The sequence below is a fragment of the Rutidosis leptorrhynchoides genome, chromosome 11 (genome assembly GCF_046630445.1).
Source record: "Rutidosis leptorrhynchoides isolate AG116_Rl617_1_P2 chromosome 11, CSIRO_AGI_Rlap_v1, whole genome shotgun sequence".
In the NCBI taxonomy this organism is placed as follows: domain Eukaryota; kingdom Viridiplantae; phylum Streptophyta; class Magnoliopsida; order Asterales; family Asteraceae; genus Rutidosis; species Rutidosis leptorrhynchoides.
The window spans coordinates 395,287,674-395,301,825 of NC_092343.1; the positions used below are offsets into that span (position 1 = coordinate 395,287,674).

Here is a 14,152-nt window from a genome sequence, read left to right on the forward strand (position 1 = left end):
GAAATGACAAACGAATTTAAAGGTCTGATACTTTCTCGAATTTGACACATGCTACACTTAATGGTGATGTTATAAATAGTATGTTGGGTACCAGATACAAATTGCCTGCATCATTTACTGGAAGTGCACGATATATGATTGAAAACTATCGTGATGCTATGGCTTTGTGCCAGGGGCGAAGCCAGGATTTTAATTGAGTGCTGTCACAAAATAATAGCGAGATATACCGAAAAAACTTTCATTATTCATTCGACTATTCGACTAGTGAGAGAGAAAAATCAAGAGATCAAATAGTAATTAAGTAGATGGAGAAGACAAAAATATCAATCTATCAAATATATCAAAACGGAAAAAAAAATAAGTATCATATGCTTTCAAATGGCTAGTTACGAAAATCTATCTCTCTCTCTCTCTATCTTTATGTTTATATGTAAGATAAAAAAGCTACGTAGTAGTAAACATTTAACACTCCGTAATATGCAAATTGTGAAGTACAAACTACTACGGTTTAAATTGATAAAAGTAAGGAATTTAAATTGGTAAAGTAATAAGGAAGTGATAAAGTAAGAAAATAAGGGGTTTAAACATTTATTTGTATAACCATGAAGGCTAGTAAAACAAACATCCACAAAAAGCAAACTAGTTTCTTGATATCCGAGTCGTCTTCCTCACCACATAAGGACCCCATATCTGTAGCTAAAATATCCATACAAGTTAAGTATCCAAAAATTTTACAATGGCTGTTTAGCTATATACTTGTAGTACCAATGAGTTGAGTTGTGTCACAGGCCACCACTACCCAATACGTGGCTCCACCTCTGCTTTGTGCCTTGTTTACGGTTATCCAGACCTCTTCATCACTTTCACATTTAACTCCAAATGACCAGAGATCAGAAGAGCTTTGGAAGGTACATCCTTCAATCCTGAAGATAAACCTGCGTACCAAGCACGAGTTTTTAAGATGAAACTTGATCGCTTGATTGAGGATATAAGGCGCAATAAAATTTTTGGAAGGGTAAAAGCTGGTAAGTAATTAATAATTTTTTATTACTTCGCCTTTAAAATCATTATTTGTAATATTAATCACCTGTGTTGACTTACATTTGTTTCATACTTTTAACAGAACTTTATACCGTCGAGTTTCAAAAACGTGGATTACCACACATACATTTATGTCTTTTCCTTAATGAACGAGACAAACTTCCAGAACCGGAAGACATAGATGAATATATTTCAGCTGAAATACCTGATAAAGACGAAGATCCAGAACTTTATCAACTGGTGTCAGAATTAATGATACATGGTCCCTGTGGTGAAAAGAATCCTAAACAAGTGTGCACTAACGATGACAAGAAATGCATGAAAAAATTTCCAAAGCCTTTTGCTAACGAAAGGAGTGTTGACACTGATGGTTATCCTGTTTATAGACGACGAGACAATGGCAGAAAAGTTACTAAACAGGGTCATGATTTGGACAACGGATATGTTGTCCCATATAATGCAAAGCTTCTTAAAAAATATCAAGCACACATCAACGTAGAATGGTGCAACCAAGTGGGAGCCATCAAGTATTTATTCAAATACATCCATAAGAGTAACGATAGGGTTACAGCAGGAGTATGCGATGAAGATACGGATGAAATAAAACAATACTATGACTGCAAATACATTTCATCATATGAGGCTGTTTGGAGAATTTTGTCTTTTGATATAAACCATCGAAATCCTACAGTCATACGTTTAGCTTTTCACTTGCCAGACCAGCATTCCATTATCTTTGATGAAAATGATTTGATCGAAACCGTACTGGATGAGCCATCAGTTAACACATCTCAGTTTCTCGAATGGATGAAGTGTAATCAAGTCAACGAATACGCCAGACAGTTGACTTATGTCGAATTTCCTACCAAGTTTGTTTGGAACAAAGATACAAGACTATGGACAACAAGGAAAAGAGATACATGTTCAATAGGTCGTATTCACCACGTATCGCCTTCGACCGGTGAACTTTTTTACCTCAGAATTTTACTGAATAAAGTTAAATGTCCAAAGTGTTACGAAGATATAAGGACGGTAAATGGTGTGCTTTGTCTAAATTTTAAAGCTGCTTGCTATGAAATGGGATTGTTAGACGATGATCAAGAATACATCGACGCCATCAAAGACACAAGTACTTGGGGATCAGGGGTTTTTGTTCGTAATTTTTTTGCTCAACTACTACTTTCAGAAAGTTTAAGTAGACTAGAATACGTGTTCGAACAAACATTTGAATATTTGTCTGCAGATATCATTCACCAAAGCATATCAGGTAATTCATTATTTAATTAACATTAGTGGTTGCATTACAATTGTTAAAACATTTTTATTTAAAGCTATGCTACACCTTTAATTTTTCTGTTTTAATCTTCTACATAATAACCACACTACAAACAAACAAACTAACCAAAAAAAGGCATCAATCTATATCACATGTATTAGTAAACGAAGTAAAAAAAAATGATTGCAAAAAAAAAAAAAAAAATGGAACCTGTATATCTCAGAAACTTTTTAAAATCAATTTACCATCATGTATTATTATTGGCCATATTTCTTAATATGTACATGTTACATCAATTTGTTAGGTGTTTCCTTTATATTCTTTCTAATCAATACAAATTTGTAATATACTGCAGCTGTTCAACCAACAACAGAGATACTTCAAAACATAATATTGGATGACATAGAAAAACATCTTCAGCGTAACGACAATCTTTAAAGAACTACTCTTCAATGCCGATGCCTACCGGTACAAATTTAAATTTGTCTGGTAACCAGCTCATCATAGATGAACTATCGTACAATATGCCAGCACTGGAAGCTGAACATTTGGAGCTTATTGCTAAACTAAATGCAGACTAGAAGAACGCATATGATACGATAGAAAATGCAGTAGAAGCTGAAAATGGGGGTGTTTTCTTTTTAAACGGATACGGTGGAACTGGAAAAACTTTCTTATGGAAAACTTTGTCAGCTGGTTTTAGAAGTAAAGGTCAAATTGTCATCAATGTTGCTTCCAGTGGTATAGCCGCTTTATTGTTAACTGGTGGAAGAACTGCACATTCTCGGTTTTCAATTCCTATTGATCCAACCGATGAATCGTTTTGTGGCATCTTGCCCAACAGTAACCTCGCTGCATTGATAAGAAGGGCTAAGTTGATTATATGGGATGAAGCACCAATGGTTAAAAGGATTTGTGTTGAAACTATGGATCGTTCATTTCGTGACATATGCAGAACTATTAATCCAGATAACATTGACAAACCGTTCGGAGGTAAGGTTGTCATTTTTGGTGGTGATTTCAGACAAGTATTACCTGTTATAACCCAAGGCAAAAGAGAGGATATTGTGAACGCATCACTTAACTCATCGTACATATGGGATCATGTAACTGTTCTGAAGCTAACAATTAATATGCATCTTTCATCAGTTCCTTTAGGTACTTCTCGAGAACAGAAAAAAAATGGAAGATATACGAAAGTTCGCAAACTGGTTGCTAAACATTGATGATGGTAATGTTAATCCAACAGACGATGGAATTTCTGATGTGGAAATGCCCGAAGATATATTAATAAATGATGTCCACGATCCAATTGGTTCAATTGTAGCTTCTATCTATCCAGATTATCTTCAAAACCTTGGAAATCCAACCTACTACCAAGAACGTGCTATTCTTGCTCCAACACACGAATACATTAATGTCATAAACGATAGGATGATGGAATCACTGGATGGCGAAGCACGGACATATTTGAGCTCGGACAGCATATGTCATTCTTCTAGAGATGCAGACTTTAATAGTGAGTTGTATACAATGGACTATTTGAACAGCATCAGCATTGGTGGATTACCTAAACATGCTCTAACACTGAAAGTTGGAGTACCTGTTATGCTTCTTAGGAACATTGATCAATCGGGTGGACTGTGCAACGGCACCAGGTTGCAGGTCATTGAACTATGTGACAAGGTTATTAAAGCTAAAATTTTGACAGGTACACATGTTGGGAAACTTACAGCTATTTCAAGGATGTTAATTGTACCTTCAGACAAACGAATTCCGTTTAGATTTCAAAGGAGACAGTTTTCGGTTGTGGTATGCTTTGCTATGACTATCAACAAGAGCCAAGGACAATCATTATCGAATGTTGGTTTATTCCTACCGAAACCGGTATTCAGTCATGGTCAATTATATGTTGCTTTGTCGAGGGTGACTTCCAAAGAGGGTTTAAAGGTCTTAATTTTGAACAAAGACAACGAGTTATCGAATACAACAAAAAACGTAGTATTCAAAGAGGTGTTGCAGCACCTATAAAGGTAAGTCATCAATTTATTAAAATTAGTGTTCATATTTGCAGATTCCATTACTGTATGTTTGTTTGTAATTTTTAATTTTGTACTCCTTTTTTTTAATATTTTACAGACTGGAATGCATTACGAAAGTGAAGACTGTAGAACATTATTGGTTGACATACAGTTATGAAAGTGATTTCCTTACTGTTTTTGGTTTATCAATTTCAAATTTATTTTTTAAATGAGTTTGTATTTAAAACAAAGTTCTGAGATTAAAGACTTAAGTTTATTTACATGTTTATCACACTTTCTCTTTACATTATTTTGTTGTCATCATTTTAACGATTTTGTATATTTACCTTTCATTTTCTATTTATCATTTTCTATTAACGATGCTTTCTGTTTATCTCATTCTGTGTTAATAATTACAAGAATTTTGTGTTCATCATTATCATGATATTGAATTTATCATGGTTTCTGATTACATCCTTTTTTATTACTCATTTTAATGTTTTTATTATCAGATTCTAAATTTGTTTATCAACTTCAAGTTCTTCAACTAATTGATTGTTTAGTCAATAGTAAGTTATGAAATTTAATACTGAAGTGTAGTTACATGTTTACAAACCTTCAGATTAGAAAATGGTCCATTACATAACTAAAACGTAATTAAGCTACAAGTGTCCATTATTTAAAATTGTTAGCCCAACAACCTAATTTGGCCCAATCATCAAAAAAACAACTTACTTTATGAACCGCCTCATTAAAACAAATACCTATTCAGCAAAAAACCCTAACAACGCTAGGCAGTTCAATCGACTGTAAACCTTCCTGTTATGTAAAACCGTCGTCGTCCTCTACAGTACTCTTCTGTTAAGCGCCATCGTCTACATACGTACTAAACAAACTGATCAAAATCGACAACACTCGGTAACAATAACCTGTCATATTTTAGTCAAGTATGTTTTATTCATTCCTTTAAAGTTATCTGCTTATGTACGAATTGTTTGAACTTCCATGTATAAATGATTTTAATTCACAAAGTAATCCAATAAACTGATTACCTATAATTATTGTGAACTACAAACAACCAAAAATAATCATAATTATATGAATATGTAAGAATTATCATTATGTTTGTTCAATATTATGTATTTAGTTGTTAGATTGTATACTTTTTATGTTTCAGCATCTTCAATTTGAATTTACAAAAGCATCTTCAATTTGAATTTACAAAAACATATAAACATATATGTTATGAATATAAAACTTTTTTATTTTTTTTGTGAACCCCAGTTTATTTCACTTTACTATTTATATTTATAAATTACTTATCAAATGATTGAGTTAATATTCTAATAATGTAAAATCTGTAAAACTGTTACACATAAATTCTTTGTTTCTGTTAAAAAATGAAATTCTATTAAAAATGCGAGTACTTCTTAATACACAAAACTTCAATAAATTCAGTTTATTAACATTATTTCTTTTATTATACATGTATGTTAGAACAACATATTCAAACAATTCAACTAATGTAAAACAGATACATGGCCCAAAAATGTACATTTTATTAATGCTGCACCTTAACCAATTAGCAAATTTTACAGATTCAATGTCGAACGAACAAAGCAAGTTGCATCGCCCGTCATTCATCCACACATTCTCCCGTTTAGGTGATATATTAGTGGTATTGTTAATGTTGAATCTTTACATTTTTATTATACTGTATTTATTTATTGTTCAGTGTCATATACAATTGTCTTTTAATAAAAAAAATGTCTTTTTTATACAGCCTCTGCCATTATCTTGGTTTCGGGAATATTATCATGAGACATTACCTACACAAAACGTTTGGCTCCACACTTTACAAGGCTATAAGTCTGAAGTGGCTTTCAGCATACACGATCTCACTTTATTTCTCAGTGAAGGATTCGGCAAAATCATTACCGATCTTAAAATTAAAATGTCTGACATTCTCTGTACTACAGCTATTGACATATTCAATTATGAGTTAGTTATCTATTCGAAAAGAACAATGGCTCCAAAGAACTGGTTCAATATCACCAAAAATTGGGTAAAAGTTACAGAATTGCAGCTAAAATTGTTCAAAAACGCCCATTACAGGAGATTCCCGTCATTTATGCAGATTGTAGATGGATCCAACGTTAATGTTCTGGTATGTACTTTATTGATAAATACGTAAATTCACTTACAAAAAATTTAAAAATCAATTTTTAAATTTTGCATTCACATATTTAATATTAATATTGTAATAGACTATTTAAAAATATTACCATCATTTCTGTGTTTCTATACATTGTTTGTTTTTTAAATTGTGTATTATTTTTAACAATAAACTAACATATTATTATTATTTAACAGACTATGGCTAAAAAATTTAAATCTGCATATAAGGGAAGAAAAAGCCCACAAGATCATGTGTGGATTCACTATAACTGTACGTACAAAAAAAGTTTACCCATGTTTATGATTCAAGAAAAATTGATATTTCGTGAAGGCTGGCAAGAGTTAATTTCTGACTTACAATTAAATCGGGGAGATATAGAGTTATTTTATATGCACTTACTTTTCGGAATGTAGAATTAATCATTTATAATGAAGTTGGCGATGAAAAGAAAAACATATCAACTGCACTTCTTGGGGAAATGTACAATCCTGACTTCTTACAATCTGAGGTTAAAACTTATGATTGCAACATTACGGTACCACGAGGTCGTGTATTAGTAAGTCCACTATTACATCTATTTCATATTGCAAAATTCTACATAATTGATAAACCAATTATTCTTACAAATAATTTAACAAACATTACTTATATTGCAGTTTCATTTTCTTATGTATGATATTAAATAAAAGTTGCTTTTTTTAAGCGTCTTCCAAAAGAGTTGATGTTACTACCTGGACAACGAAGTGGAAAAAGTGTTTCATGTTATAATTTAGCAAGGAAGAAATACAAATGGAGGCAGAAACAAGAAAATTCAAGGCCAAAGCCAAACATCTCAGTTACATACGGTTTTCATCAGTTCCGTAAAGAAAATCGTTTAAAGTATGGAACAACCTGGATATTCACCTACAATTTCGACGAACACGCTTTCTACCTATATTGATGTTTAGTAAAATCATTCAAAAATGTTTTTGCATTTGATTTGTTCAATAACTATGTTTGGTATTCATAGCTACTGTTATGTTTTATTTAAAATGTTTTTTACATACAAGCATCAATACTTAATGTATTAACACTAAACATAATAGAGCCAACCGTGCAACGCACGGGCTCTTAAAGGCTGGTAATATTTACTATAACATAACCAAGAGTTAACTTTACTTCATAACAAACTGAAGTCCAGAAAAAAAGATTGTTTTCACATTCCAGCTTCACTAGAAACTATATTAGCATTTAGATAAATAAAACATTATATTATATTATGCAAATGTGTTTACAATAAGATAGACATGCATTACAAGTAGACAGATTTGACTGAAATACTTACGAGTGGGTCTTGTTTGGGCCAATCAAATTATCTAATAAGTACCATTGAACAGGGTGAATGTCGCCCAAAGTGTGTTTTAAAACACACAACCCACCCAAGTCACATAAAAATAAAACATTGCCTATTTATAATAACTTTATGAGAAACTTACATGTCTTTGCAGGTCGATCAGCAAGCCTATAATTGGATCTGATTCAAAACATACAAGTTTTAACCAAACAGATTTTCACCCGTTCTCAAATTCACCAAACCTTCAACATATAGATGCTAAAAACATACATTCCATAATGAAAGAGCATAAAATCATTCTCAATATTTGTGGGATATTAAAATGCCAATAAAACGGTCGTACCGCAAGCAAAAAAGCAAAAGACTGAGTCAAGTACACAATAGCAGACAAATTCAAACGACATATACATTTAGTAATATATATTTATTGCGGATATTGTGTGTTGGGTGAAATGGGAGGTCTCAAGTTCGAGTATCCTCTCTTGAAACATTCCAGCGTATTTACCCGATTTATGGAGTGACCTAGTGGAGGTTTTACCGACTAATATTCCAGGGTTTCGGCCCGCTCCGCCTGCCCCTCGGGATGGTTTAAAGATCGGGTTCCTGTAATGCGGTTCGGGTTTCTGCCCAAATGCGTCTGTGCGTGGAAAAATGTTCGGGTTGGTGGGGTCATTCCCCCGTCAGTGATTCCAAATATTTGTATTTAAAAAAAATGACTATAATACCTTCATCCCTAGACTAATACCAACCCCTAAATCCATATAACATAGGCCTATAAGAACTACACAAAATAATCAAGATCAAAACGCTTTGGAGTTATCGATAAACCACCAACATTACTAAAAGTATGGCTAATAACTAGATTCATCATATATGGCTCAACTCGTGTATCAGTGTATGGTCTAACAAAACCTATCCTAAGTTTCTTAATCCACCTTGCGCATTATAATCGACAATCGTATTAAATGCAAATCAACTCAAACAAACCACTTTTAACACAAAGCATATCAATAACTAACGATATCAAACAAAGAACCGTAACCTTACCCTTAACGGCACTCGGCCAATGTGGAACCAATGCAGCCTCCCTCAACCCCTTACGGCAACCAGCACGTAAATCAATAACTAGCTATTGCCTTTTTTTTACATTTTACCAGGTCAACACACATGAAGAGAAAAAAGATTATGCTAACAAAATTAAATTTTCATGCCATGTCTAAGAAAAAAATAGTTCATAAAACTGGGAGCATATATATATATATATATATATATATATATATATATATATATATATATATATATATATATATATATATATATATGATCATAATCTCAAAGGCAGAAACTATGAAACATAATAACATAACAACTGAATTTTTATGTTTTTATGAAGTTAGTTCAGTTATGCAAAGCAAAGAACCTTAAAACTATTAGAAATGTCGTGGTTGAAATGGGAGTGTAGATGTAATAGAGATGCATTAGCAAGTTCTCGACATTAGAGTAAATTTTCAAGATTTGAAAGTAACAAAAGAGGGAAAAAAGTAAAGAATTCCAACTTCACGAATGTAAGTAAAAAAATTTATTGAAAACCAGAAAAAGATTGAAGGCCATAAAGTTGGCACTTGGCACGGCTAGTCTGGTCTGTTTGGTAAAACCGGGTGAACACCTTTACCTAAAAAAAAAAAAAAAAAAAACAGAAGAAAAACGACAACATGAGGAAATAACAAAAAATATTAGCAAGTACCTAAAATATAAAGTATATTAGTATAGAACTAGTTTTCGAACCCTCGCTTCGCTCCGGGGGTTCGATTTTTAATGTATTTTATTGTGTTTAGTTACGTAGCCTGCGAGTGAAAAATCGACATATATGAATAGTACCCTAAATATTTAGCGTTTTTTTTAAAAGTATCCGTTTTGCATATAGTTAGTGACATTGTGTTCATAAAATTATTTCGAGTTTAAGGATGGTGTCGGAAAAATTTAACTCGTTGCGAGCGAGAAGATATGACCTGTTGAATATTTGAGTGGAGTTTATTTAAGATATTTTATGAAAATTTTGATTTGACGCTTTAACCCCCCCTGTGTTGGGGTCGATTTTAATTTTTGATCAAAGTGTGGGGGGCTTGTGTGGTGTTACTTGGAAGAAAGAAGGGAAAAGCGAAAAAAAAGGTGAAAAGACGAAAATACCCCGAGTACTATTCATAAGTTTTGTCTAATAGTTAATGTGGTAATTTCAGCAGTTAAAAAAAAGTATAGAAATAAAAATTGAAAAATTACAAGAACAACCAAAATAAAAACTAGAAAAAGTATAATAGACAAAAAAGAAATCTCACTACTTTACCACGATATATGGGTAAAAAATACTAAGAATCTGAATAAAAGACAAATTAAAAAGAAAGTTAATATCCAACAAGAATGGGAAACCTTGAAAACAATTATAAATGTGATTAAAAACTAACACAATAAAGCAACCCTGCAACTTTAACAGCCTATGTACACCCTTGAAGTACAAGCCTCAAAGTACAAGAAATTGAAAAAGGTTGTTAGGTGTTCTAGTTAAGGAATTTCAACTTCTTCAGCATGAGGTGAAACATTTGATATGATAAAATATAAAATATGAAGAAGCTGGAGATACCCATATCAAATGAGCACCCACAACATAAACAACTTACATACACCAGAACAACCTTAATGCACAAGCCTCAAAGTACAAAAAGGTTAAACAGGTGTATATGTGCCTGTAAATGGGAACTCAGAATGTAAGGTATAAATTGATGATCAAAAATTAGTTCAAAGTAGCAAAGTATATAATGAAACAATACAATAAAATAAATCAAAGCGGAAAACGGTGATACGCACTTCACAGGAAACAATCATGCTACTTTCACAGCCTACATACTCCCAATCAACATTCATTTCACATTCCTTTCACTAAACCCTCATTATTTTACACTCCATTTCAAACTTTAACCAATTTAAAATTATTAAATAAATACAATAAACAAAATACATACAGTTTCATGTATCTATATCTTCATAATACTCTCAAACATTTCAACATTTATCAACAATGAATTCATCAATTCACAAAATACACACACAAATGCTCAATTTTCTACTACTATTTCTACTAATTACACAATTTAAATCAAATTCAGCAGAAAACATGCCATTTTAAACTGCAAAGAAACATCTCGATTATGCACTTCTTTCTTATTATCATTCGCTCCTTTGCAAAACGAAACCCTAGACGTCATCGCGAGCAAGAGAACCAAAATCAACCCGTTAGAAAAAAAAAACAAAAGAAAGGACAGTGGACCCACAATCAGCTCGTAACAGCCTCGTTGCAGGCTCCACTGAAAGATACATGATATTAAATTGTTTTCATTGAAAGACATATTATATTATATGTAATTTTATCTGAAAAGTCTGGTGACCAGAATGCAAGCGACGGCGGTTGAAAGGAATCGGCGTGAAATAAAACCCTAGATGCTACGTAATTTAACTCCAATGATTGTGGTGATACGAAGAATATGCTTAAAAAGAGATGGAGAATTTGAGTTTTTGCAAATGAAATCAATTTAAATTGAAGGAATTGGATTGAATAATGGTTCTAAAATAGTAAAATTAATTACTTACTGAGTAATGTTTTTATGTATATTTATAGAATATAATATAATATAAATATAAATATAAATTTATGATTTATGATTGTGGGATGAATTTGTTATGAAGTTGAAGTTTAGGGAAAAAAAAAAATGATCCAAATCACAAGGACTATTTCCATAATTATTTATACATATTGACCAGTTACCCGATATACAAGTTACTTAATGCGTACAATAGTACAACTTAGAAAGTTTAATGCATTATGCATATAATATGAGATCTGAAAGTTAGATGCATACAATATGAATATGATGAAAATTCGATGGATTTTCAATCAATTTTCCCAATTTTAAAATAAGAAGCTGGAGATACCCATATGGAACAAGCATCCACTACATAAACATACGTACACCCAATCAACTTACAAGACTCAAAGTACAATAAGGTTAAAAAGGTGTTCATATGTGATGGTAAATAGAAACTCGGACAAGGTTAAAAACTTAAAAGAACGTAGGGAAGTAGATAAGTGAAATGATATACATGACGTGCATAACCATAAATGAAAACTAGAAAAAGTGTAATAGACAAAAAAAAAAAAAAAAAAAAAAAGAAAAAAAAAAAGAGAAACCGATATACCCATTTTCAAGAAAAAGAAATCTCGCTACTTTACCAGCATAGATCCTAGATACCACTGATCAACGTCAATGTACAAGCCTCCAAGTACAGGACCGTTGAAGTGGGTGCTCAGGTGCTAAATATAGAATTTCGACTTCTCAAATTAAGGTAAAAATCATTACTAAAAATGATATAAAGTATACAAGTAAAAATATAATTTACCATGAAAGCGACCCGTAACACCTATGTAAACCTTGGATCAAGTCTTAAAGTACAAGCCTCAAAGTACAAGAAGATTGAAACACGGGTGGTTAAGTGTTCTAGTTAGGGGGTTTCAACTTCTGGAACGTGTGGTAAGAATTTGATATGATAAAATATAAAATATGAAGAAGCTGGAGATACCCATATCAAACGAGCACCCAATACATAGACAACATACATACACCCGATCAACCTTGAAGCACAAGCCTCATAGTACAACAAGGTTAAATGAGTGTTTATATGTGCTACTAAATGGGAAACTTGGATGAAAGGTAAATATTGATGACTAAAAGATTACAACAAAGTAGTAAAGTAAATAAGTGAGAAAATACAATAAAAAAACAGAAACAGAAATACGCACTTCACGAAAAGAAATCATGCTTACTTACACAGCCTACGTAGACCCGATCAACATCCATATACAAGCCTCAAAGTACAAAGAATGTTAAAGTAGGTGGTATCTGCTTAACAACAACAACAACAACAACAAAACCCACTCCTACATGTGTGGGGTATGGGGGAGGTGAGACGTAGACAATCCTTCCTCTATTCTTGAATAAAGAGAAGTCATTTCTCCACCTCGAGTGAAACTCCAAGAATAGAGAAGGTCGTTCCTCTCTCTGTTCGACGGGTAAGAGATTGCTTCCAAACGGACATCCGGCCAAAAAAAAAAAAAAAAATTGATAATAATAAAAAAAAAATAAAAATATATATATATATATATATATATATATATATATATATATATATATATATATATATATATATATATATATAAGAAAAAATAAATAAAAATTAAAAAAAAACAGCTTAAGTGATGAGAAAATTCAACTTCTTGGATGTACGTACAAAAACACAGCCTTTCCCAAAAAAAAAAAAAAAAAAAAAAAAAGGTACAAGAACATTATTTGAAAGCAAGATGTATAAAAGTATATAAGAAAAAATCAACATAGGTCAAGGGCGTGTCGGAACGGTCGGTAGGTAGGTGGTTGAGTCGAAGCAGAGAAAATACTCGTAGATGAAAAGCGGACAATGAAAGGCAAATAGTTGTGGTAGCTAATACCACCAACATGAACGGGAAAATGTTAAAAACGATAAAAAAAAAAAAAGTTAATTGAAGAGACAATAACAAAATCAATAACGGGAACAACATAAAAAAATACCCCTTTCAAGGAAGCAATTCCACAACGTTAACAACCTACATACATCCCTCATCAACCTTGAAGTACAAGCCTCAAAGCACAAGAAAGTTAAAACAGGGGTTTAGATGATGTTCTAGTTGGGGGATTCCAAGCCTTGAGTGTGAGGTAAAAAATCGTTATTGGAAGGCAAAACATATGAAGCAAAAAATCAATAAGTTGTGCTCAGAACTACCATTAAAAAGAAGCAAAACGATTACAAATTAGTAAATTAAAAAGAAAAGAAAAAGGAGTAGAAAAGAATTTAAATATCAAGAAAACAACCTCGCTACCACAAAAACCCACGACAACCAGATCAACCTTATAGCACAAGCCTCAAAGTACAAGGTGTAGACGAAAATATAAGGATCTTTAATCGTTTGTGACTCGATCTAGAGGGGGAATAGTCTAAAACAAGGATCAATCGAATAACGGGCCGTATCGGGGTTGAAGGAATCAAACATAGGGTGTATATCTAGATTAGAACGATTCCTAACTTGGTTATTCGGTACGACTAGAACGATTAAGGCACGGTTTAGGGTTAAGGGAATGAGTAACCTCATAATGAAGGTCTAAATCCGTATATATACTGTCACCAGACACATTTGATCGACTGTCTAAGACAATCGGCCGACTGTG

At 32.4% G+C, this 14,152-nt stretch overlaps 1 protein-coding gene across 1 annotated transcript; it reads left to right on the plus strand.

The window, feature by feature from the left end:
* Positions 1–602: 602 nt before the first annotated feature.
* Positions 603–4,516, plus strand: LOC139876092 (uncharacterized). Its single transcript, XM_071863392.1, has 9 exons — positions 603–692; positions 789–908; positions 962–1,025; positions 1,124–2,308; positions 2,673–2,738; positions 2,921–3,475; positions 3,567–4,129; positions 4,213–4,350; positions 4,457–4,516. The coding sequence occupies exons 1-9, from the start codon at positions 603–605 to the stop codon at positions 4,514–4,516; spliced, it is 2,841 nt and encodes a 946-aa protein (XP_071719493.1).
* Positions 4,517–14,152: the final 9,636 nt, after the last annotated feature.

Bases quoted from the DNA above. Each gene is read 5' to 3' on its own strand.
- LOC139876092 (XM_071863392.1), top strand. From the start codon at position 603: ATGAAGGCTAGTAAAACAAACATCCACAAAAAGCAAACTAGTTTCTTG. The intron at 693-788 runs GTAGCTAAAATA...GTTGTGTCACAG, and splicing joins CACATAAGGACCCCATATCT to GCCACCACTACCCAATACGT. The intron at 909-961 runs GTACATCCTTCA...CGAGTTTTTAAG, and splicing joins GATCAGAAGAGCTTTGGAAG to ATGAAACTTGATCGCTTGAT.